General features: G+C 45.2%; 1 protein-coding gene and 1 long non-coding RNA gene across 3 annotated transcripts in view; one reads left to right on the forward strand and one right to left on the reverse strand.

Annotated features, from left to right (window-relative positions):
• Positions 1–2333: 2333 nt before the first annotated feature.
• NRSN1 (neurensin 1) lies at positions 2334–23267 on the reverse strand. 2 transcript variants are annotated; one of them, XM_064597098.1, is made up of 5 exons: positions 23129–23267; positions 21310–21385; positions 13914–13997; positions 12527–12739; positions 2334–3957 (listed from the first exon to the last, which is right to left on the reverse strand). In XM_064597098.1, the coding sequence occupies exons 4-5, from the start codon at positions 12728–12730 to the stop codon at positions 3559–3561; spliced, it is 603 nt and encodes a 200-aa protein (XP_064453168.1). In that variant the 5' UTR covers positions 12731–12739; positions 13914–13997; positions 21310–21385; positions 23129–23267; the 3' UTR covers positions 2334–3558. The 2 variants fall into 2 exon arrangements, with proteins under 2 accessions (XP_064453168.1, XP_064453169.1); XM_064597099.1 differs by lacking the exon at positions 13914–13997.
• Positions 23268–23620: 353 nt separating this feature from the next.
• Positions 23621–25802, forward strand: part of LOC135365476 (uncharacterized) — a 595495-nt gene continuing 593313 nt past the window's right edge. The window contains exon 1 of the long non-coding RNA XR_010413408.1: positions 23621–24057. This is a non-coding gene — a long non-coding RNA (uncharacterized LOC135365476). The remainder of the gene's footprint in view (positions 24058–25802) is intronic.

Consider the following 25802-nt stretch of genomic DNA (forward strand, 5'->3'; position numbering starts at 1 on the left):
CATAATGGCAAGCTAGCCACTAGAATGAGCTCCTCTAATCCAAATGTTAGGTTGAGGAGAGCTTTGCTTTGAGGCACCCATATCCATACTCTGGTCTTAGTTCTGTCCAGGAAATCCCCTACACACACACACACGCACACACACACGTTAGGGCAGAAATTTTAGTGCCCCTATCAGTTATCTCTCTGTTTTCTCTAGTGCCTGGCTCTAAGTAAAGCTGCACTAGTTATTTTAAATGACCATATAATAGTAGCACATAGATTTTCCATATGCACTTTTGAGGGTTCACCTTCATTAAGATGTGGTCCCTGTACCCAAATAGCTAATAGTCTAGCTGCTAATGGAAGAAACAGATGTGTAAACCGATCACTATAACAGAGACAGTTAAGTGTGGTAGAACATGTTTGTGCAAAATGCCGGCTGTATTGAGGAAGAGACCTTGAGTCTGAACCAGGGGTTGGGGGAGGGAGAGAGGAAACGTGGCAGAGAGCACACTGGATGAAAAGGCAGCCTGCAGACTCTGCAGCCAGGTTGCTGAGATTTGAATCCTGGTTCTTCTCGGGCAAGTGGTCCTCTCTTTGTCTGTTTCCTCCCCTGTCAAGTGGGCATAAGACAGTAGCTCTGACCTCACAGGGTTTATTGGTGAGAATTAGATGAATTACTTATGTAAAATGCCTCCACTCAGTACATACTAGGTCCCATGATTATTGCTATTATTTCCTGATGTGGCCTTGAATGATGGCTCAATGGCCAGTGCAGGGGCAGGAGGTTATCGCTGGGAAGATAAGCCCTGCGAGTGAAGGCACGCTGAGGGAGGAGAGTGGTGGCGCGTGGCCAGGATGCCGGGCTCTGGAGGGACTGTCAGAATAAGACTGGAAGGAGCTGGATCAGATCCCGGGAGGCCTCGGACCCTCGTCAGGGGTTTGCCTCACAGTCTCCCTGCCATCAGTTCTCGGGTTTGAGGTGCTGTGCAGACAGTAAGTCAGGGGATCTGACTGGTAAAACTGGTAGGGACCCCATTTCATAGGTGGCACAGATGAAGTAGGAACAGTAAGAACACACAGATGTGCCTCCCTGCAGAAGACACTGCGGAAGGGGACAGGAAATAACTGAATGAAAATCTTCCTGGGCTGGGACGCGGGGGGCGAGGTGAGTGGGCCATTGTAAGCGGGGTTAGCTTTCAGGTAATTTTGATAGGATTTGGTCCAATGTTTAGAAAGGCAGATTTTGGAAAGATCTGAGGGTAAGCTTACTAACCATGAAGATGCAGGGGCTTGCCCCGGGAGGGAGGCAGCAGGGGTCCCTCACTGCAGCTCCCAACACTTGCGGGATCCACGCTGACGTGGCTGGGCTGGTATCCTCTAGGGGTGGTACCAACTCCACGCTACCCCTTGTGATCTCTGAGCCTGAACGCATTCTGTTTCTCCAGTTGCAGTGTGAGCACGGTCTGCCCGGCCTCCCTCCCCGGCGGTGGGCATGCACTTCCATGCACCTGTGGGAATTTCCATAGCAGGGAGGAGGGACGGACTCCCTGAGAGCAGGCAGAATGAGATCAAGGCTCTAAGGCCATTCTGCCTGCCATACCACTGCTGTCTGCCCACTCAGCTTTAAAAAGTCCTCACGGGCTGCTCCCGTGAGTACCCGTGGTCCGCGCTGTCTCCAAAGTCAAACTGTATTTCCTATTCTTCTGCTTTCCTACAATTCCTCCCAAGGGTGCCAGGAGGGTCCTCACAAGCACCTGCTCTCACAGAGCCTGGGCAGGACGGGAAAGACGGGGCATGCTGAATTGCTTTTTCAGACTCAGCTTCTCCTCTCTCTGTTTTGGTTTCCTTTAGGTCTTTGGGGGAACAGAGCTGCTCCTTTATGGCTGCTCTCATGCCTGTACCGGAAGGTTCCCAAGCCCTGCCGCCATTATTTTTCATTCTGGAGGCTTTTAAAAGTCAAGTTCCATCCTCCAAGACTCCTTAGTACACAACACAGAAGGAAGCATGGAAATCTTCAAATGATGTTGTCTGGAGCAGATGCTTGGGGCTTACACAAGGCTTCAAAGAACACAATTAAAAGGCTATTTCCACGGCAAGGTGAGAACCTGAGGAAACTGGAATGATTTCTGCCCTATCTGGCCCGTGATCCTTGTGGAGGATGCCGATCTGCCCCCTAGTCCCTGCTGGACCGGGACTAACAAACAGTGTGCACTGAGAGCACCGATCGCTTGCTTTGTTCTTCCATTTCGCCAGGGAAACAGGAGAGCTCGCCCCCCCGCCTCAGGATGGAGGCTCGCTCCTTGGAGAGAAAACAGCCGCGGTGAAGGCATGACAGTGCAACTCACGTTCTGCTCGGTCACATATTTTATTTATCCGGTGAAGGAAGAAAGAGAGGAGAGACAGAACTCGAAGGTGGCACGATTTCTGAGAGAATACCAAGGTCACGTGTTCCTTAGTCCGGCTTAAATCCACAGACTAAGTAAAAGTGCATAGGGGTGAGATGAGCATCTTGCTGGAGAATAAAACATCTTATTTGAGGAAGAAAACCCTTTTTAAGGTTAATATCTACTCACGGGTTTCTTATTTGAGGATGGCTTACTTTTGTCTTTATAAAAACACGACAGCACTGTATAAACTGCTGGGGTTGGATATTGAAAGGTGAGTAGCTGCTGATTTGGAGATTTTTCTGGGAGTCCAGATCTCAAACATTCCCACTGAGGTGAGAGCCCTGGGGAGATCGCAGACACGGCCCCGGGGAGACACAATGACACGCGGCAAAAGAGGAATCTCAGACACCACAGTCCGGGATCTCTGTCCTATGGATGGAAACTGAGGCTGGGGGAGGTTAAACGGATCCCCCAAGGTCACACAGCTAGGTAGTAAGTAGTAGCTTCTCATTCTCCGACTTTTGGACACTGCATAGATACTCCTAATGTTAATTTCTTCCCCAAGATTCTAAAGTTGGCAATTTTAGCTTTTCAAGTGAAAACACTGGAGAAAACAAAACAAAACCAAAAGAAGATTGGCAGAGAACTCCAATAAATTTGTATCCAATCTCAGTAACCTCATGTGAAGATTGAGTTAAAAGACGAACGTCTGGGTCAGAATCAAGGAGCTCGATTTTTCTATGAACACACACAACAGTATCTTACACGTAGTGAGGCAGGAATAGAAGCAGCACCAGACAAGAAAGATCAGGAAACCGATATTAGAAAATAAAACACACCACGTTAGCCACTGGTCATCTGGTCTAAACCGGTGGGCGCTCTCCAGTAACGCGGGAAAATGACAGGGAGTCACGATATTTGAGAGGGGAGCTCCCGGGGGCTCCCGGTGGGCACACAGAGCACCCCCAAAGCAGCTCGGTGCGTATGCATGGGTCTCCACGGGCATCACCTCCTCCGGAGCCCCTCCGGAACCGAGCCGATATGAGCTCGCGCCCCGCGCTGCCCGCAGCCGAGCCCCACCCTGGGGCCAGCCAACGCCCTAGCCCCATCATCTCCAAAGCCAGCCCCGCTCCTTGTGGATGAACACTGTGTGTAATCAGAGAGGGGGGACTGGGGTGGGAGGTGTCTCAGGTTGCCGAAACAGGCTGGACATTCTGAACCCTGGACAGAGTGACGGGAATCTTTGTTTCCCCGGGGCCCGGGGCCTTTGTAATGGGCTGGGTGTGAGCCTTGATGTCTGCGATGCGCTCTTTAAACTTTTGCTGAAGGAGCTTTTCCTCTTTGGAGTAGCTTTTCACGAACACTGACATCAGCAGGCACCCCGCCATGGACATGCCCCCGAGGCAGAGGAGAACGGCCCCGGCCAGCTTACACACGTCAAGGGCTCCGTTGAACCGCACAGCATGCGTGTCCACCACCACGAAGTCGGCTTCGCCAAAGGCTTCGATTTTGGGGGGCACCAGAAAGCCCACAGCCAGAACAGTCAGTCCAAGAATCACGAAGACTGTGCCAGAGATGAGTCCGACCTGGAGAAAGACACAGGGAGGCAAGACAGGGTAAGCTCAGCACTTTGGCTCTCTTGAGCCCCCCAGAGCAGGACTTGGTTTCCGGGAGCAGTTGATATTCCCGAGCACCCCAAATTTGTGATCATTTCCTAATGATAAAAGAAGGCGAAAGGACGCCCTTTCTCTTTTTAATGCCAACCAGACACGGCAGCACTGCCTTGATTTTTCCTTTGAGCTTTCTCTTCGTACAAAGCTCTGCAGCTGACAAAGCCACCTTTGGTTTAGGTTGTCTCCTTCAGTCTTTGAGCAAGAGCAAAGCGGCCCTGATACCCGGGAAGAGCCTCACTCTATCCACTAGGTCCTGGAGCTCTCAGAAGCTGTTCCCCTACGGATGTAATCTGTGACACAGAATGTCCATGTCGGACAAGCTCATTCCATGCCCGTCACAGAGGGACACGAAACAAGTCAGCTTCATCGTTTTTTTGCCTTTTTAAAAAGATTTTATTTATTTATTTGAGAGAGAGAGAATGAGAGAGAGAGCCTGAGAGGGGGGAGGGTCAGAGGGAGAAGCAGACTCCCTGCTGAGCAGGGAGCCCGATGCAGGACTCGATCCCGGGACTCCAAGATCATGACCTGAGCCGAAGGCAGTCCCTTAACCAACTGAGCCACCCAGGCGCCCTCGTTTCATCATTTTGTCTAACAGACAAAAACAGGGTCATTGTGCAAAGCACAAAATATCCACAGCCTTTCCACAGCCTTCCCCTGCCCCACCCCCGCTCCAATAATACAAACAACAGCTGCTTCTTTACCCATTACAGCTTTAGTCTTATCCTCGTCTGTCCCTCCCTGTGGTAAAATTTATTATTTATTTATTTATTTATTTATTTATTGGCCAATCATAGAATTGGCCCTGATAATCCAGAGTGAACTCCACTCTGCCCACCCAAAGCCCATGTCCTGTAACACATCCTTCCTCATATTCTTACTGAGATACCCCAGGAGACCCTCTGGTGTCACCTCTCTCACTGTGATGAGGGATCAACTCAACTTGTCCAACGTACAGGTATGTTTCCCAGTGATTTGGTTGGAGGACGTTGGCAATCCGTGTAACTACCACCTCTTCCCCCAAATTACTGGGAAGGAACCATAATTGCTAGTTTACAGGTCAGGAAATGTCACCTCAAGGAGGGTCGGTCACTGGCCCGAGGATGGATGACAGCTAGCAGGTCACTGAGAAATTGCATTAGCTCCAGTTCGAATACAATATAACACACTGAAGCAGGAGAGGATTGCCTACCATCAGGTGGTTTGGAGGTTTGCAACGGACAGATTCAGGCTTGGGTTCCGGCACTGCCAACTAGTACTTCAATCATATAAGGAAAGTTATTTAAACACTTTCATCATTAATTTCCCCATCTATAAAATGCTAAATGATCATTGGAGCTGTGGTGAGGACCAAGTGAGGCCATCCTTGAAGGCACTTAGCCCCGTGCCTGGTGAAGCGATACATTGTAATAAGTGGCTATTATTACATCTATTTGGAAATGCACCTCTTGTGAAATGATGCTACACTGGAACAGCATTATAACAATCTGAGCCCTTGAAGAACAGCTAATATAGTTATTTTTTAAATACATTTAAATACATTTCCTTCTGTTCCTAATTGTTTTTAGTTAGCATGACAAAGTAGGGAAAAAACCAAACGCACAACACCATTTTATCCTGAGCTTTGAATTTAAAGCATATATATTTAAATTATTTATTAAATCTTAGGGTAATACACTAATAAAGAAGGTTTGGATAATAGAAGGAAAACATATTCACAAATCCATCAGAGAGCTAGTATTACGGAGTATCTCTTATGACCTAGGCATAGTGTTTGATATATTTTTCACTTGATCCTCAGCAGCATCTTCTGAAAAGGAGGTATTTTTATTCCCATTTCTCCTGTAAGAGACCCAGGTGAGTGGGGTGGAAGAAGCATAGTTCAAGGTCCTGTAGCTAGCAGGTGGTGTGACTGGGCTCTAACCCAGGTCTGTGTGACCTCCAAGCCTCATACTCCCCTTTTATTCTCCCATGGTATTTCACCAATTACTATTTTGTATATTATCTGCTATTATCATTTTTTTAAATTACCACAGAGTTTTAGTCACTATATAAGGACAAATTTCCACTATGTAATATGGTAAAGAAACTAAAAAAAAAAAAAAAAACAGACTCAATATAATGTCTTCTGAAAAGAATAGAAAGTTTTCTATGTAAGACTTAAGTACTATAAGAAAAGTTGGGTTTGTAAAATATAACATTTTGGATGACTTTCTACATTTTTCTAAAAATAGTGGCAAATTCACCTCCAAAGCCTAACCATTCTTTGTAACTTAAAAAATGAGTCACATTGGAAAGTTCGGAATGCATAAGCTAAATTAACATTAATATCCATGGTGACATGCTTCATATGTTACTAAATCCCCTTTTCCTCAAGAATTGGCACTCATCTTCAAAAACTGAGGCCTGTAAGAATGTATCCATCGTATTTCTGAGGTTCTTAAGAGCGACTGAGGCCAGTGTTCCGTGTCTTCTATTTCTGTCTTGCTCTCCGCATCTCTCGTTCCCGCCCTACACTCCATAAATATTCCTAACTGACTAACTTAAACGGCCAGACTGCTGACTACGGAGCCAGGTGACTGATTCTCAGAGCAGCCTGCTCCTCGACTGAGCAGTGCTTCATAGATTAAAATCCACTCTTGGACTCTCACTCAGAAGCTAACCGGCAAACTGTACCTCGCAGATGGCAGAAGCCCTGCTCACTTCAAGAACTGGAAAGTGGCTGGCCTCGCTGAACCTTCTCCCTTTCCCCCGTTGGATCGGAGTACCCGAGAGAGGCCTGCCATCTGTGGAGGGGAGCACGATGGTGGCGAACAGCCAAGTCCCAGGATCCAGAAGGTGCCCTCCACACAAGTCCAAAGAGGACCTCCAAGACATGTGCCCAGAGAGGACCCTAAACATGTGAAAACCTGTCTGGGAAGGTTTGGGAGGCGGGTGTGGAGGGGCAGTCTTGGGACATAAAGGATGCTGTCTTAACCGAGCGTGGGACAGAGGTGATAAGGGATGCTGGGATGCATCTGCCTAACCCTGGTACCATCTTGGAGGATCGGAAGGAATAAAGATTTGGGGAGTGATGCCATACAGAACCATAAAAACTGTCTCAGGACGCAGCTCTAGGTTGAAGTGGTCCTCGGTCTAAGAGAAAAGGGGGCTCTATGAAATAGAGTTCACAAAAGGCAACACAGGGGTCCCCAAGCATCTGAAAGCACAAACAGTGCTATGGGGGTCCATGCAGAGAGCTGGAACGCCACAGGGCCCGGCCAAGCAGCCCGGGGCAGCTGGTGGGTGGGCCGGCCCAGTGCCGAGGGAGAAGGGCCTCTCCCCGCTGCGACCAACCTTACAGACAGCAGCGAGGACAGTGACTTCTGAGGGCCATCCTGGCTGTGGGGGTGTGTGTGAGAATCCGTCAGCTGCCAGCCAGCACCTGCCGTGACTCGGACCAGCATCCCCACCATCATCTCCGTGTGAGCTGATGAGGTCGGAACACACCTCTGTTTGCTCCAACAAAGTGGGGCTGGCAGCAGGAGCTTCCCACCTGTCCTGGATGAGGACGTGGTAATGACCGCTGGAAGCGGGAACCAGCATGGTGGGAAGGACAGTGGGGGAGCTGAGGCAGCAGAAGGTGGAAGGAGCCATCTGGCTTCTCAGGGGAAGCACAGCAAGACGGAAGTGTGGCCCGTCTTCTTCATCAGCCCCACTCTGACCTCTCTTGAGCAGGACCTGGGCTCGGAGGGGTGTCCCCTGTGGGCAGTGACAGCAGATGCAACTCATCTGGTAGGGATACTGAGCTTCGCGGAGCAACCACTGATGCCCGGCTGGGGTCCCAGCCCACGCCCTCCAGGCATGATACCTGGTACCCTGAGCTCGGTCTCCCACCTGATGGAGGCTCGGTCCCTCCAGCATGGGAATGCACTCAATTGTTTCCATCTTCAAAATCTATTCCAGAGCCCCGTGTCTCTCTCTAGCTACAGCTTGAACTCATCCAACCCTTGATATTCAAGCCGAGTCCCACAATTTCACTGAAATTGGTTTCTCTGAGGTCACTAAAGTCCTCCTAATTGTCCAATCCCATGTGACCTCTTTTGAATAGTCTGCAGTCAGTGATGTTAAACACTTTCGTCTTCCTAAAAACCTTCACCTGACATAACTCTCTTCTGTTTCTACATCTGCATCCTTAACAATGCACACTCAACCTGTTTTGCCAGATGTTTATTAAATTAATGGTGTTCCCCAGGGTATCCCCCTTGATTCACAACTCTTGTTCAAGATGATCTCTGTAGGGTTGAATGTGTGGCTGTAGTTTAAACTCCTACCTAAATGCCAACATCTTCCAATCCCCATCTCCAGCCTGGACTTCCTTCCTGGGCTCTAGCACCGTATTTCTGGCAGCCAATGGGAAGATCTACACAAAAATGTCCCAAAGGCTCCTCAAACCCTAAATATTCAAAATGACACCCCTTCCTTCCTTCTTTCCTCTCTTCCTCCCTCCCTTCCCTTCATTCCTTCCTTCCTACTTTCTCTGTGTTCCTGCCATCCATCCATTCACTGAACTCCTCTCATTTCTAGTATAAAACCAACTCTGCAACCTCTAGCAAAACTCTGAAGAAAAATCTAACACAGAAGTTTAAACTCTGACTTAGCTCAGGGGGGGAAACTAGAGATCAGGACAGATGGGAGGAGGGTCTTGGGCGAAAAGAGAGAGGCCAGTGTCTCTCCTGTTCAGAGAGGCTGTGGAGGAGGCAGCCTTACCTCGTACCTGCACATTGCTGTGGGGACACCGTCTGAGAGGTTTCTAGGATGGGTTGAGAAGGTAAGAAGGAGGGTGACTCTGAGGGGAGGAAAGCATGAATGGGGTAAGGAGATTGTTCTCCTTAGTTTATACCTCCCTTACTGAGGTGATTTGCTGCACAATCAGGTGGTGACAGCTTTCCTCAAGGTCGAGTGCAAGTCTAAGAAGAAAAGTCCCACCACAGCCAGTTTGATTCCTGGGCAGTGCATGGCAAGGGGTCGGTGGGAGCACGTCACAGAGACTTGCAGGTGGCAGGAGTTTTGGGCACTGGGATAAAGGAGGTGTGGCTGAGGGGGTAGACTCTGTGAGGCACAGAGTGTGTGTGTGTGTGTGTGTGTGTGTGTGTGTGTGTTAGGGTGGTGTTTATCATGCTGGATGGTAACAGTCCGTGGACACGTCCACCTTCCCTCTTTGCGAACTCCTTCAGGTCAAGGCTGTGTCTAAGTCACAGGTGAAGAACAGCATCTTATTCACAAAGGAATCCCAGAGCCTATCCCATAACTGTGCACATAGTGGACATATAAGCATATGTAGAAAGAAAGAATGAATAGCATTGTGAGATCCAGGCCATATGGACCCACATGACAGGGCAAAGACTCTACGTCAAGCTCATTAGACTCCAATCTCCATTCTCATTACGCCCCTCCAAGCTTCTGGCCCAGTGCAGTGTCCTAGCCTCTAGCGAGAAACCAACAATCCCTCAGCTCCACTTCACTGGGAATCGGGAGAGGGGAAGCCCATAACTGGAACCACCCAAAGATGCAGTTTGAAATGAAAGAAAAAAAAAAATCACAAAAAACGAATCATGATTAGAAACATGTGCACAATCACTGTCTTTCTCTGTACTGATACAAAGCATTTCATAAATCCCACTGAGATGGATTCACTTGTCCTTTCTAGAAGGAAACCAAAGAACATTTAGTTTATTCCCTTGGTAGAGGGGAGGTCTCTAAGACAGTGACTTCTTAGGTGATTCAGGTTGACTCTAAGCTTCGGAATGCCAGTCTTGTGTTTTGTGATTAGGATCTGAGTCTAGGATTTGGATTTTGCTGGAATATAATCTCTATGTGAGGCCATGGACTTTTGCCTGTTTCTAGTCCCTAAAGTAGGTCCAGCACAATGGGGAACAGATACTTTTGAATCTTGTTTGTGTAAAACAGAAGAGAGAATTCTGAAATCTGAATTCTGGGGTTGGTAATTTACTGTGAGTTCTTTATTTTAAATCTATACCTACGTATTATTTGATGGATTTATAGCTTCTCAAATCTCCTAACTGGTAGTGCCTTGGAATGGTGGGAATGGTTTCAATATTCTCTATGACAGTGGTATTTCAGGCCCTTGGCACAACGGATCTGTCAGGCAAATATTTGTTTTTTTGACACATAAGGAAGCAGCCACCCACTTAACTGGGTAAATACAAGATGTGCCAAGCTTGGCTATGTATTTTATCAGTCCAAGCCAGTAAGGATTCATCAGACATGACATTTCCACAGGGCAAGGACGCTGGCTCGATCAATTCTAATACAGAGTACATGACACTTGTAAGATATTGAATTAACACAGGTCTTGGGTAATCCATGTTAACAACTGTGTTGCCCAGTACTTTATTTATTAACTAGATTTCAAATTTTCTTTCCACTTCAGGATCCAGTGTTTCATAGGACCTCTGATAGTAGGAGTTAATACACTGAATGCTTGATTGCATACAAGACATCTTACTTAATTCTCACAGCTTTACCTGGTAGGTATGATAAGCATCACCACTGCGGCCCACTAAGGTCAATTAACTTGCCCAAAGGTACAGTGCTGTTAAGTGTAAGAGCTGAGGTTTGAACCTGTGTAATCTGAGGACAGAGTCTGTGCTCATAAGTATTATGTGACATTGCCTCTTGTTAAACTATATTGCCAATAAATTGTTAAGTTTATGTCAACATCAATGTAAAACATTCTGGGATCTTTTGGGAGAAGGTTGGGGATGATTGGGATCCCCGAGCTGAGGCCCCACCTAAGGTTGTACCTTCTCAGCCTCCCTCCCTAAATCCTCACCCTTTTCTTGATCTCTAAATGTTCAGACATCTCGATGCCCTCTTCTACGTCCATACTCTCTTCCTGGGTCATTTTATCTAGTCTGGTGCCTCTTATGTATTCTGTATGTCAGGGACTCCCAATCCATGAGCTGCATTTAAATTACCACTAGAGATCCCCACTCACATGTCTGATAGGCATCTCCAGCATATCATGGCCAAACTCAGACTCTTGGTTCCCCACCATTCCCACTGCTCTCCCAGTGTTTTCCTCCCAGAAAATTATAACATCATTCAGTAAATAGCTCAGGCTGCAAGCCTTTGAGCTGTGCTTGGCTCTTTCTCTCTTGTCTACTTCATCAGCACGTCCTGACAGCTTTGTCTTCAAACTTTATGCTAATTCAGACTACTACTCACCATCTCTACCAACACCACCCTACTCCAAGCCATCATCATCTCTTGCCTGGGTGCTTTCAGAGCCTTCCAAATAACCTGGATGCCTCTACCCTTGTCCTCCTATAATCTATTTTTCAAACTGTAGTCAGCACGATCCTGTTGAAATATTAGTCCGATCGTGTCACTCCTCTGCTTAAAATGTTCAAGTGGCTTCCCGTATCTCTCAAGGTAAAAGCCAGTGTCCTCATTATCATCTACAAGGTGCTACACAAATCATCCGTGTCCTGTTATTTTTCTGCATTCCTCACTTGTCCTTTTTCTCCTCTCATTCCACTCTAGCCAGACTGGAACTCTTGCTATTTTTCAAGCAAATGAAATTGGTTCCCATTTCAGAGCTTTGGACTTGCTATTTTCCCAGCCCAGGAGGACGTTCAGCCAGGTCATCTTACGGTCTGCTCCCTCAGCTCATCCTGGTACGTGCTCAAATGTTGTCTCCTCCGAAGGGCTGTCTACAAACAGCAGGCTAAATACCAGGCCTCCATCACTCCCTACTGTCTTGTCCTGATTCATTTCTCTCCACAGCACTTGTTATCACCTGACCTTCTAGTATGTGGTTTATTCATTTACGGTCTGTTTTCCCTGATAGGTTGCAAGTTCCAAGAGAGCGAGGGCTTTTCCTTCTCATCACTTTAATTTCTAGCACATTGCAACTTCTCGACACAGAGTAGGTGCTCACTAACCATATGCTGAACGACTGAGTACATTGTCTAATGAAGTGCTTTCATGAGAAGAAGCTGGAGCTCACAGAGCCTCATGATCACGTCTGGTAGAGGTACAGACGGCACACGACCATTGTATTATGTCTCAGCATCAACTCTCAATACCCAACGATTTCTTTTTAATACTTGTTGCAATTTGTCAAATGATACTTACCAAGCCTGTAGGGGAGGCTGGGAGCATATAACGTTTTGCCTATGGGTGGCTTCACAGCTGGTGAATTTAGCGGCACATCAGTAACAGTAGCAACAATAATAATTAATGATGACATTTATACCTATTTATGTTTAACCTGCAAATCAACCACTGTGCTGTGCTCAGGGGCCTTCTTCAGCCCAAGGTTTATATTCTCCTTTTCTAAGGGAAGAAGACTGCACTTAGGATCATCAAGATGGATGCACACAGAGAGGCCCAGACCTCTCAGTTCTTCCTGGCTACAGGATTTACCATATTCAGTAATGTTTCCATTTCTTGACTTACAAAAATGTTCTGTTCTTACCTTCCAGAATAGTGAGCTCCACCTATTAGGTGATCTCTGGATCTGGAAATCGTCCTCATACTCCCAGATCGAGGTGGTACAGTCCTCATAAAACTGATGCAGGTAGGACCGGACTCCGTAGCTCTGGTACCTGCCCTCGGTAGTAGATGATAACGAGGACATGGGTGCCTGCTTGGACCCACAAATGTTGCTGCAAGAACTCATCCTTCCCAGCTGGAATGACAACATCCACAGGCATCAGCCCCATGAGCTCTGGCTTCAGGATTAAAAGGCATATTCAAAAAAGAAGAAGAAGAAGAAGAAGAAGAAGAAGAAGAAGAAGAAGAAGAAGGTAGCGGGAGGGGAAGAATGAAGGGGGGGAAATCGGAGGGGGAGATGAACCATGAGAGACGATGGACTCTGAAAAACAAACTGAGGGTTCTAGAGGGGAGGGGGGTGGGAGGATGGGTTAGCCTGGTGATGGGTATTGAGGAGGGCACATTCTGCATGGAGCACTGGGTGTTATGCACAAACAGTGAATCATGGAACACTACATCTAAAACTAATGATGTAATGTATGGGGATTAACATAAGAATAAAAAAAAAAAGAAAAAAAAAAGAAGGTAGCAGGAGGGGAAGAATGAAGGGGGGGAAATCGGAGGGGGAGACGAACCATGAGAGACGATGGACTCTGAAAAACAAACTGAGGGTTCTGGAGGGGAGGGGGGGATGGGTTAGCCTGGTGATGGGTATTAAAGAGGGCACGTTCTGGGCGCCTGGGTGGCTCAGTTGGTTAAGCGACTGCTTTCGGCTCAGGTCATGATCCTGGAGTCCCTGGATCGAGTCCCACATCGGGCTCCTTGCTCGGCAGGGGGTCTGCTTCTCCCTCTGACCCTCCCCCCTCTCATGTGCTCTCTCTCTCTCATTCTCTCTGTCTCAAAAAAAAAAAAAAAATCTAAAGAGGGCACGTTCTGCATGGAGCACTGGGTGTAATGCACAAACAATGAATCATGGAACACTACGTCTAAAACTAATGATGTAATGTAGGGGATTAACATAAGAAAAAAATTAAAAAAAAAAGGCATATTAAAGGTGAGAACCGGGCTGAGTACTGTTAGTCTATTTGAACAATGCTCTTTTCTTAAGAGAAAAGACATTTTTTAAAGACCTGCCTTTCTTTCTTATAAGCCGCTCTGCTTTTCGACTCAATGCAAAAAATACCCCCAAACACTCGATGACTAGAAACTGACTCTCCATAAATGAAATGAGACATAACAGCACAGCTCACTTAAATTATGCAAAAAGGGAAGCATGAAGCACATGAAAAATGGCAACAGAGAAGCCGAGATTTTCACTGTCTTGACAAGAAATCTTTAATCTCTTAGAAAGCAGTAGTCTTTACACTTACATGTTAAAGAATTAGGTGGGTACTCTCACTTGCTAGAGATGGAACTTTTCTTGGATTGTCCTCTTGGATGCTTAACCACGTTCCCTGGTGGAAAATACATGGTGTTACTCTTTAGCAGTCTGCAATTTTGCTTGCAGATCTCATGGATCTTGCTCTCACATTTTAGCTAATTGTCATATTGTACAGAAGCTGTGTTTGAAGGCTGCTGAGCAACTTACGCTTCATGCTTTATTAATCACAAATGGCTCAGCCAATACTTTACACCTCACCAACTCTAACACTAGATCTTTCAGTCATTATTTGTGGACCCATCTGTCCATGTGGGATGATAGAGCAGAATGGAGAGTGTGGACCCAGCCTTTCAACATGTTGCATGAAATGTCTACTCTACACAAGAGGCCAGGGAATTGTTAAATGGAACTATGCTCTGGGTGGGTTGTCTGGGACTTGGTCTTCTTAAGATGGAAATTTCCACTTGATTTGACCTAATCAGTACCCTTAGAGAGAAGCATTTGGTTATTAATTCATGTAAAAAAAAAAAAAAAAAGGAATTGCTGAGGGACAGCAATTTTGTTGAGGAAATTTTTAGTAATTCTCTGTTTGGTGTTTGGTTTTCTTTTCTCCATACAGGCAGATACATATGTAGCTGGAAAGTGAAATACTTTTTTTTTTTAGATTTTCCAGTTCCTCCAGATGGTTTTCCCTGTGTGGACATAGTCAGTCTCAAGATGATAAAACAAGAAGCTATGTAGAAAGGTATTTTCCCATTGAACCAAATTCTCTCAGGACTTGCCTGTAATCCAGGCTAACAGAAGACATATAAAATGTTTCCTATTCCTTATCCAGAAACCATGTCATGATGTTTATCTACAAGGAAAAAATTAACCCAAGCTGCCAGCAAGTGCCCCTGTGTAGACACTGAGTTTGGCTGGATAGAATTAAGGGGCTAAAATCAAGGTTGAGGGGTGCCTAGGTGGCTCAGTCGGTTAAGCGACTGCCTTCGGCTCCGGTCATGATCCTGGAGTCCCGGGATCGAGTCCCGCGTCGGGCTCCCTGCTCGGCAGGGAGTCTGCTTCTCCCTCTGACCCTCCCCCCTCTCATGTGGTCGCTCTCTTTCATTCTCTCTCTGTCTAATAAATAAAATCTTTATAAAAATAAATAAATAAATAAAGTTTCATTGGTGCCTGGGTGGCTCAGTCGGTTAAGCGACTGCCTTCGGCTCCGGTCATGATCCTGGAGTCCCGGGATCGAGTCCCGCATTCAGGCTCCCTGCTAGGCAGGGAGTCTGCTTCTCCCTCTGACCCTCCTCCCTCTCCTGCTCTCTGTCTCTCATTCTCTCTCTCTCAAATAAATAAATAAAATCTTTAAAAAAAAATAAAATCAAGGTTGAAGCCATGGATAGTTAGCATTGTCCTGTCCCATGGCCACAAAGTGAATCCATAAACTTATCTTGTAATGTGTGCTCTTAGCCAAAAAGGCATTGTGGTTAGAAAATGTCATCAAATTCAGGAAAAAAAAAATACGGCCCTGATCTTAGAAAAATGATGCAAATTGGTGCTACTGATGGTGACCAATACTCTCATCTTTTTAAGTGTCGGTCAGTATTACATTCAGGGCCTTCCTCCCTTTTTCAGATATGGCAGCCAGGAGAGATGACCCAGGAAGAGAGAGCAGGGGAGGCAATACAAAGATTTCTTTTTTTTACTTTTAAACATTTCAGAAGGATATTATTTCATAAAATATAAAGATTTTAGAATGTACTTCGCCTGATTGGAGTGGCAAAATGTGATGGGTCAAATTCTTTTGTTAACCTAGTTTTCATATTTTAAGTGTTAGGATGATCTCTTCAGTACCTTTAGTTTAATGCCTTATGATGAAGATGATTCATAAAGGTCTATTAGTAATGATACATAAGTAGAGTAATTTTATTTTTTAAAAGATCTTTAATTTATTCATTAGAGAGAGAGAGAACAAGAGTACAAGCAGGGGGAGGGGTAGAGGGAGAGGGAGAAGCGGACTCCCCGCTGAGCAGGGAGCCCGACGCGGGGCTCCATCCCAGGACCCTGGGATCATGACCTGAGCCAAAGGCAGATGCTTAACTGACTGAGCCACCCAGGCGCCCCCATAAGTAGAATAATTTTAAAGGTACATTTTAAAAAAGACATTCTAATAAAATTTTGATCAAGGGGCATGTTATATGCTACTGATGAATCACTGAACATCACATCTGAAACTAATGATGTACTCTATGTTGGCTAATTGAATTTAAATTAAAAAAAGAAAGTAATTATTGATAAAAAATGTTTGATCAAGGGGAGAAGGGATTCGTGTTTTACTAATTCTGCTTTGTCATTGAAGAAACTGAGGCACCAAAAAGTCATCTGCTAAAGGTGACACCCTGAGTCAGGGAGCAGATGAAAGATGACAACACAGAAAGCAAGAATATGGACTGAATCATGTACTTGCATAAGCAGACCAAGTCATCCAGATATGTATTTTCAGGTTTTCTATAAAACATCAGAGACTTTAACATGGAGAAAGGACAAAAATAGATAGGATTGGAGCACAAAGAAGTTCCTCATAGCAACAGGATGAGGTTATTCTTCAATGCTGAAGTCCCTCTTGCTCAGGGGTGGAGGTTTGATGCAGAACTGGACGTGTGACATGATGTAGCTCCTCCCCGCACAGCTGGTTTCTGGCACACGGGGTCGAGTGTTTCTGCATTATAGGATGGAACTCAGGAGTCCAACTTCGTTAAACAAAATATGGGTTCAAATCATAAAAGAGATAGAAAGTGTCCTAAACAAAGGTTTTTGAGCCTGAGGGATGGACGGCTCTACTCTAAGTCAGAACAGATTTTTAGTGATGCTAGATCCGTGCCAGGAAAGGAATCTCAAAGAGCCTTACTTTCTTCTGCAGGCATAGGAAGCACAAGAACACAGCCTGCGCTGTGCTAACCACACAGGGCAGAGAATGGGTTCTAATCCTAGTTCTTGATCTACAATGTTTTGGTCATGACATCGCAGGTAAACTCATTCACCTCCCTGGCTTACGGTTTTATCGTCCTTAAAATAAGATGGTTGGGCCAGATAGCCTTGAATTCCTTCCAGATATAGTTTTCCAGGAGTCTCTGGCCATGAATTTAAGGAATGAGTCAATTATTTTTGTTGGATAAACAACTGGTTTACTGATTTCCCATCTCCTCCCATACTCTCATTGACTGACTGTCTGATTGTCCCCAATTCTTTATCATCATAGTATACGTGAAGCTTTGGTTTACAAGAGCATATAAGTGACTAGTTAGGTCAATTACTTGGATTGTGTACGTTCCTAAATAGTACAAGTGTATCTCAGATATTGCAGGTTTGGTTCCAGACCTCCACAATAAAGCAAATATCATATAAAACAAGTCAAATGAACTTTTGGTTCCCCAGTGCATATAAGTGTTATTTTTACACTATACTGTAGTCTACTAAGGGTGTAATAGCATTATGTCTATTAATTTAAAAATTCCTTATTGCTAGAAAATGCTAACCATCATCTAAACTTGCAGCAAGCCATAATCTTTTTGCTGGTGGAGGGTCTGTCCCTTGGTGTTGACGGCTGATCAGGGTGGTGGTTGCTTAAAGGTGGGGGTGGCTGTGGAAATTTCTTAAAATAAGACAACAATGAAGTTTGCCATATCAAATAATTCTTCCTTTTACTTAAACTCCTAATAGCCACTGTAGAGGTATCAATTGCCCTAATTTCAATATTGCTCTGTCTCAGGGAACGGGGGTCCCAAGGAGAGGGAGAGAGACAGAGGAACGGCTGGTTGATAGAAAAATAGGAACACACACAACATTTATCGATTATGTTTGCTGTCTCCTATGGGCGTAGTTCCTGGTGCCCCCAAACCATCACAATAGTAACATCAAAGATCGCTGATCACAGATTGCTGAAACAAATACAGCAATAATGAAAAAGTTTGAAATATTGCAGGAATTACCAAACTGTGACACCGAGACATGAAGTGAACAAATGCAGCTGGAAAATGGTGCTTGGTAGACTTGTTTGATGAAGGGTCGCCACAAACCTTCAATTTGTAAAAAACACATTATCTGCAATGCACAGTAAAGTGAAGTGCAATAAAATGAGGTATGCCTTTAGTCCCTGGGGACCTTAGAGGTTTCATACATCTTTCCAGATATATAACTTATTGGATTCATTCTTAGAGGAGAATGATCGCTAGAAAGAAGTTTTAAAATGTAACAGGTTACAGTGAGAATTTTGCACCTACAAAAATGCAACAGAGTTACAATTCCTCATAGGGAAGCCAGTAACTTTTTGTCCCAACACAGAAAATGTTACAGTTATTTAGAATCTACTTGATTGATTGACACTTCCAGTATCATAAAGAGGATACATGATGTCACTTCACAAAGCCCCCTTTAAAAGCTGGGCAATTATTATACAATAAACTAGGGCTGAGAAGAAATGGAAAGCATGTACAAAGGTTTTTCAGCTTGGCTCAGCATTTACTTAGTGAGCAAGGTTTCATGAGAAATCTGGTGCTTGTATTGGAATGGCTATAGCTAGAGTAGCAGTTGCAAAAACAGTAATGATCTATCTGTGACTCCTGTTAAGTGATGGATTCTGGAGATGGCTTTTCTTTAGAGAAAGCCTTAACATCCCTGGAAGTGCATGAAGGGGGGGTGGGGGAGCGAGTGAAAATATTTTCCAGTATTGCACTTAAATGAGTCCATGTGAGTATTCCAGCTCCTGTTTGATTTTGTGTCCTCGCTGCCCACATGGCCGTCATGATGGAGTGCGAGCAACATTAGCATCTGGCTGTTTGGTCATCTATGAAGAGGGAGTTATTTTCACTCTCCCCGAAGGACATTCTAGGTGCTAATTAGTGGGGATCTGTGCATGGTTTTCTTCTTTTTATACTCTGTCTATGGTATCTATCTCAATTGCATGCATGGTTATACATTTAAATGGATATTCAACTCTTGGCAGCCCAGCATACCTGGCATGTCCCAGGGACTCACAGGAGGAGAAAATCATGCCTTAACTCCCCTCCCAAGCCCTCCCGAGAGACTCCCTACAATTAGCATGTTCAGTGCCAGCCCTCTATCCCTCTCTATTCTCTTGTCCAAATTTGTTTCTTTTGATAGTGCTTTTTACCATCTGGTGCTTCCTTATGTGGTTTATTTGTTCATGGTCTGACAGACTATGTACGTGATGGATTGTAAGTTTCCTGAGGGCAGGGGCTCTTTCTGTCCTGGTGACAAGCACTTCGAAATTTCTTGGCAAAAAGCTGTACATGGGTTGGTGTGGATGATGGTCTGAGTCATCCTTCCTTTTTCATTCTTCCCCTCTTTCCTTGTTTTTACAGCACTAATTATGTGCCGGATTATGTGAGATAATAAAGATGAGCAGGGCACAGTCTGCTCTCAGTGGGCACTTAGATTAGAAAGAGAAACACTGCTGAAGCAAGAAGGGCAACAAAATGGGCACCAAGAACAGATATTTGCTGGGGCGCCAGGATGGCTCAGTTGGTTGAGTGTCCAACTCTTGATTTTGGCTTGGGTCATGATCTCAGGGTCATGAGATCAGTCCCCATTTCAGGCTCCATGCTCAGTGGGGAGTCTGCTTGAGAGTCTCTCTCTGCTCCTTTCCCCACTCGTGTACACGCTCTCTCAAATAAAAATAAGTAAATCTTAAAAAAAAAAACAAAAAACAAAAAACCCAGGTATTTGTAGATGAGGGAGTGAAAATGTTGAGAATCCTTCAAATAATTCCTCTTTTTAAAAAAAATTTTTTCTTTAAATTCAATTGAGTTAACATATAGTGTATTATTAGTTTCAGGGGTAGGATTAAGTGGTTCATCAGTTGCATATAACACCCGTTCTCATTCCCTTACGTGTCCTCTCTAATGCCCATCACCCATTTACCCTATCCCCCGCCCCCAGCTTTGTTTTCCTATAGTTAAGAGTCTCTTATGGTTTGTCTCCCTCTCTGATTCCATCTTATTTTATTTTTCCTTCCCTTTCTCCATGAACAATTCCTCTTTCGGCAAGTAAACCCATACAGGTAATATTATGATCTCTGCATGTACCAATATTGCTACGGTATCAATTTGTTGGACATCTGAACCTCAGTCAAATAAATGCAATTATTTTTTATTTTACTTAAAAACCGTTTATAGCCATGAAAACAGAAATAAGTCTTTATGCCTCACGAAACTCCAAGAACATCACAGACTCTATATTATTTGTCTTCATGGTCTCCTTGAGAGAGGAGAGGCAGAAAATTGAGGCACAAAAAAGATTAGTGTTTTCCCATGGCTTCATGTGTGAGTCAGTTGTGAGACCAGGCCCTGTTCTATTTATTCTCGTGGAAATATCATTCGATTTTTTCATACTGCTTTTCTCTCCCATAAAAGCCTTCTGAGATAATGAGAGCCACTGCTCAGGAATAGGCCCAGAGCTGCTTTCGACCATTTATCCAACACCAAACCAAAAGGTCAATTTGCTTAAAGGACTCAGTCTCAGCGTGGATGCAGGAAGGCATGAAAGCCTGCTAACGGCTCTTTCATTTTTAACTCAGGCATTCTAGAATTGTATAAGCATGACCTTAAAACTTGAAAATGGGTTTCTGCCAAAAGATCTTTGCGGAGGTATTTTATGTTCTTGGAACAGTGGTAGACATCATGGCTCTATATTATGAGCTTTTTAATACCTTCTAAGTCAGAAGGTATGCAGCCACTTTTGTAATTTTTTTAAAGACTTATTTGTTTTAGAGAGAGAGAGAGATTGATAGAGAGAGGGAGTGCAGACACGAGTGGGAGGGGCAGAGGGAGAAGGAGAGAGAATCCCAAGCGGACTCCATGCCGAGTATGCAGCCAAACGCAGAGCTTGATCTCACAACCCTGAGATCATGACCCGAGCTAAAACCAAGAGTTGGCCGCTTAACTAACTGTGCCACCCAGGTGCCCCCACTTTTATAATTTTTAAAAAAGGGGTAATGATATGTAATTACCTAATTACTTCTTCAAGATGTGTGGTTTCTTTTTTTTTTTTTTAAAGATTTTATTTATTTATTTGAGAAAGAGAGAGTATAAGGAGAGGAGGGGCAGAGGCAGAGGGAGAAGCAGACTCTCTGCTGAGCAGGGAGCCCGATGTGGGACTCGATCCCGGGACCCTGAGATCATGACCTGAGCCGAAGGCAGACGCTTAACTGACTGAGCCACCCAGGCGCCCCTTAAGATGCGTTTTTAAGTAAGGTATACAAAGTCCAAAATCAAAATAAGAAGAGAAAAAGAACTCATATTCTCTTTAAACCTCTTCTTTAACTACGTACAAACCACAGGGTGCTTATGAATTTGCTTGTGACAAGGATGGAGTCTTACCTTTGAAGTCTTCTTCTTCCTCTTCTCTTTGTTTAGTCTTTGGCCTTTCTTTTTAACGGCACATCATCCTTCAAACCTATTTAAGAAAAGAAAAAATCTCTGCAGAATGTGATACAGATAAAAATCAAAATTTCATAAGCCATTCTTATGACCGGTGAAAAGTAATTTTAATGTTGACAAAAACGTTGACAAAGGACTTCTTGCTGAAGAGCAGGAAGATATTTGCTTTTAACAAAAGTACACATATTTCATAACTTTTTAATGGTCTCTCAGGAGACTTTATAGGGTAAATGAGACAACATAAATGAATGGGCTTTGTAAACTACAACACACTATGCGAATGCTATTCTTATTTTGATATAATCATATTCTGCAAGTCAGTAATACAATTAGACTAATACATTTGTATTTTAAAAATTCTAAATAAAAAGTTTATTTGCTCCCTAGATACTCCAGAACTGATCTATTTGGTGCCTGTTCCATTATATTGTAAAATAAATTAATCTTATAGCCATTGTATTTTCTGATCTGTTTACATGCATTTTAGACTTATTAAGGTTCTTTAGATGATTTACTCATTGGGTTGATTTTTTACTCCTGTATCCATTTCTTCCTATCGTGATCATTTTACTTTCCATCTGCCTAAGAAAAGCAGGTGCCCATGCAAGATTTAATTAAAACCCCACTGCCAGTTATAGAGTTCCTGGCTTCCTACATTACTCTACTCATGTGAAATAAAAGAATAGCTGGGCGATATTTTTCAAGAGGTCACTAAAAATTCTTGCTGACGATCAGTTCCCCATCCATTTGGAAGAAAACCTCAAAGACTTGAGGTGAGCAAGCCCACTTGAGGCCTGACAGACTGTTTTCGGTATTTTCCAGTTTCAGTCTATATGAGCCATAGTCAAACCTTCTTCAAGACTCATTTCCTTGCCCTAAAATTTTATTTTGCTGGTGGTATGTGAGCAGATTTGGGGGGAGGGGGAGCCAATTATATTAGGATCCTGGATCTGGATAAGCGAAAGAAAAACAAGTCTCCCCCCAACCCCCATCTGTGCCTCTCTCTCAGTTAAATGTCCCTTCTGTTTGTTTGTCTCCTTGCCCCTTTTCTCTGAAGGAAATGATTCCACACATGCCCTTCACCAAAGGCGGGCCTGGTCTGGAGCCCGGGGATCTCTCCAACGTGCTGAAAACATTTCTGCTACAGAGCCAGGAACCAATTAAGTAAACATCAGCAGTTTAACTCCAGCTCTGTTTTCTTGGAGGTCCTCAGCTTTGCTCTGACCCCCTCCCAACGCCTCTTTCTCACAACACAAAGAAGTAGGTCCTGAGATTATATCAAAGCACTCACATATCTTTGAATATGGCAAAGGAATGGGCAGGGCAAAGGGGGGGGGTTAAATTCAGCTTGGAAAACAAATCAAACCAGCTTTGCAGACTGCAAATACGTATATTTGACTCTTGCCTCATACTTAACTTTTCTTGGATCCCGGGAAAGAAACTCTTAAGTTTGCCCTGTATACCTCCCCAATTCTTACGTAACACAAACCACAAACCACCAAAGCATGGAGTTGGCTACCCCTAATTCGGATGTGTTCACGGTTTTTGATATGCATGATCTTTGCAGAGATTTGAGCCCCTATAATAAACGTGAATGAGTCAGGGGTGTGTGTGTGTGTGTGTGTGTGTGACAGACACAGAAAAACAGAACATGAATATGTGTGCGCGAGGAGAGAGGAAAGAGGAAGGGAGGAGCGGGAGAAGTGCGGAAAGACAAATGGAGCTCAGAAAACCTCGCCTGGGCTCCGCATGGCTTTACCTGCCCCCTCCGATCCCCCGACCCGTGGAGCAAGTGCAGCCGGCTAGCCGCAGATCTCTCGCCGGGGTCCCATCGCCGCCGCCGCTCCCGCCGCCCTGCGGAGCTCAGCCCGCGCGTGATTGACAGCTGGGCGGCCGCCGGAAGCGCCACGTGCGTCCGCGGGGCGCGCTCGGGCGGCGGTGGGCGGGGCCCCGCCGGGCGCGTGCGCCAACCGCGTTCGGGGCCTGGCCGCGCTGGGGGGGGGGCGGGGAGGGAGGAAGCGGCTGCAGTCCGCTTTGGCGTCGGGGGGGCGCCAGCTCCGTCCTTGGGGGGCGCCAGCTCCGTCCTTGGGGGGGCGCCAGCTCCGTCCTTGGGGGGGCGCCAGCTCCGTCCTTGGGGGGGCGCCAGCTCTGTTCCTCTGCAGTCCTGGTGTCTGGTCCTGCCCCCCCCCCCCCCCCCCCCCCCGGTGTCTGGCCCAGCAGGTGCACCACACGGTATTTTTTAAGTGGAGAAGGCAGGCGACCTGAGGTGTGCTTCTTGCACACACCCCCCCCTTTGGGATACATTTGGGGTATGCAGAGGTGTCTCTGGACCCTGAGTTTTGTCCTTGATGAGGCACGCGAGGCCAGGAGCTCCGCTGGGCTGGCGGAGCGCGGCCCTGCTGAAAGAACCTTCTGGCGTTGGCAGCACTGGGCACTTTGAGTCCTCACCTTGCCCCCGACCCCAACGTCAGGGACTCCCCGTGGGCGCGATGGAAGAACGATGTAGAGTGTGAATTCAGTGATGATATTCAAGAAAAAAAAAGAAACAACACCCCCCCCACACAGATGCGGGAAAGCAAGAACGCGCTAGAAATCACCTGTGAAACGTCTCAGAAAATGTGTGTAGGTGTGGGCAGGTTAGCGTGTAAATACAGTGACCCCTGCTTCGGGAGACTCTGCAGACCCCTGGTAAGTGGCATTTAATGGAAATGGTTGCTGAAATAGTTAATATTCGCCCAGCCATTCTACACATAGTATAACAACACCTCAGTTTACCTAGTGCTTACTCTGTGCCTGGCAGGCACTGCTTTAGGCACATTAATATATCTATTAATTATAAGCATATTAAATCCTCCCAGCAGCTCTGTGTGTGTGGGGGGGGTATTCTTTATTATCCCAATTTTACAGTGTACAAGGAGGCCGAGGTATAGGGAGAAGTGGCTTGCACCCACAAAGACACAGGCTCACAATGACTTGTCACAGGTCACACATCTCTTGCATGGGAGAGGAGGACTGGAATCTATAGATTTATCTCCTGCACGGGACTTAGGGTAAAAGGGATACTTTGCCTGAAAAACACAAAGAAGCAACTCCAGTTTTACTAAACAGGGGACAGACCAAAGCAAATGGTGAACAAATGCTTCGAGGGGAAGGAAACCACAGGGATGGCTGTGTGTTCTCGGTTCTTCTGGTTCTCAGCCCTTGCCCCAAGTTTCAACACTACTTTTCGACACCGTTGAAACCTGTAGGTCCTTCCCGGTCTTCAAAATGTACATCTTTAAGGAGTTTTGACACGTTGCTTGTTAGCTTGCTTTTCTCATGTTCAGTGAGTGGACCTGATGAACATTTGTTGATCCTTGTGACATGGTTGTTGTGTTTTCATCCTTGAAAGACAGGAAGAATCAGCACACATGCAAAAAATCCAGGAGCTCTCAGTCACACTTCTACCAGAGGTTAGGCTTTGGAAGGGCACGGCTGACCTCCGATTACCTCATTCTCCTCATCTATAAAATGGTTATAGGACTATCTCCTTCATATGGTAGGAGAAGTAAATGAAATTCTATTTATAAAGCATTTATCACAATGTCTGGTACATAGTAAGTACTCAGTAAATTATAGCATTGATGATGCTGATAATGATGGTGCTGATGATTTAGCTGAATGTTTTGGGAGCTTATAAATATTTTCAGCTGGGAGTCTCAAGTCTTCTCAGTTCCCCAAGCATTCTCCATTTGCTTCATTTCCTCTTTCACCAGGTCTATTTTCAATGCATGCTATCTCTGGCCTCTCGGTGGATGTTTCTGATGAGGTGTCACGGGGGCTGGGGGGCTGGGGGGCTGGGGGGGATATGCCTATCCAGGAGCCAGGGGGTAACACAGGCCTTCCAAGGTCCTGTAGCACATCTGCCTTTCGTTCCTTCTGTCTGAAGTAACTTGAGATAAAGCAAATGGTTTACACATGTCAAGATGCCCTTAAATGTGAATTATCACTATTATCTTGCCTTTCTCAAGTCCATAGGTTTTATTTATTAGTTTTGCAAACCTTAGGGAACAAAGATGATCATTTTGATCACTTAGAATATACTCACAATTTCCCTGGGTTATGTTACATAAAAACATTTACCAGTGAATGTCTTATTAATTCATTATTCAACACACATTTATGGAAGGGCTGCCAATCAGAGCACAGAGGGTGAGATGCAGACAGAAGTGTTATGGAAAGTCACAGAGAAGAGGGGTCAGGAGAGGTCGTCGATGCTCGAGTTGTTTTCCAGAAGGGATGCTATGATTAGACCTTAACCTGCCTATGTAGATATTTCCTGATTCCATCCTAAGTTCATTTCTCATCCCACTGAATGTATTTGGTGTTCTGTAAACATAGCTTGCACATTCTTCCTTCCCTTTATTTCCTTTGGTGGTTCTTTGTGCTTCTTC

This window comes from Mirounga angustirostris, unplaced genomic scaffold, assembly GCF_029215605.1.
Source record: "Mirounga angustirostris isolate CCGP_5_RB_7025 unplaced genomic scaffold, mMirAng1.0.hap1 SCAF_8, whole genome shotgun sequence".
NCBI classification, from domain to species: Eukaryota; Metazoa; Chordata; class Mammalia; order Carnivora; family Phocidae; genus Mirounga; species Mirounga angustirostris.

Coding starts and splice junctions, on each gene's coding strand:
- NRSN1 (XM_064597099.1), bottom strand. CDS start 12,730: ATGAGTTCTTGCAGCAACATTTGTGGGTCCAAGCAGGCACCCATGTCC. Junction 3,958..12,526: donor GGAGCTCACTATTCTGGAAG/GTAAGAACAGAA, acceptor GTCTTTCTCCAG/GTCGGACTCATCTCTGGCAC.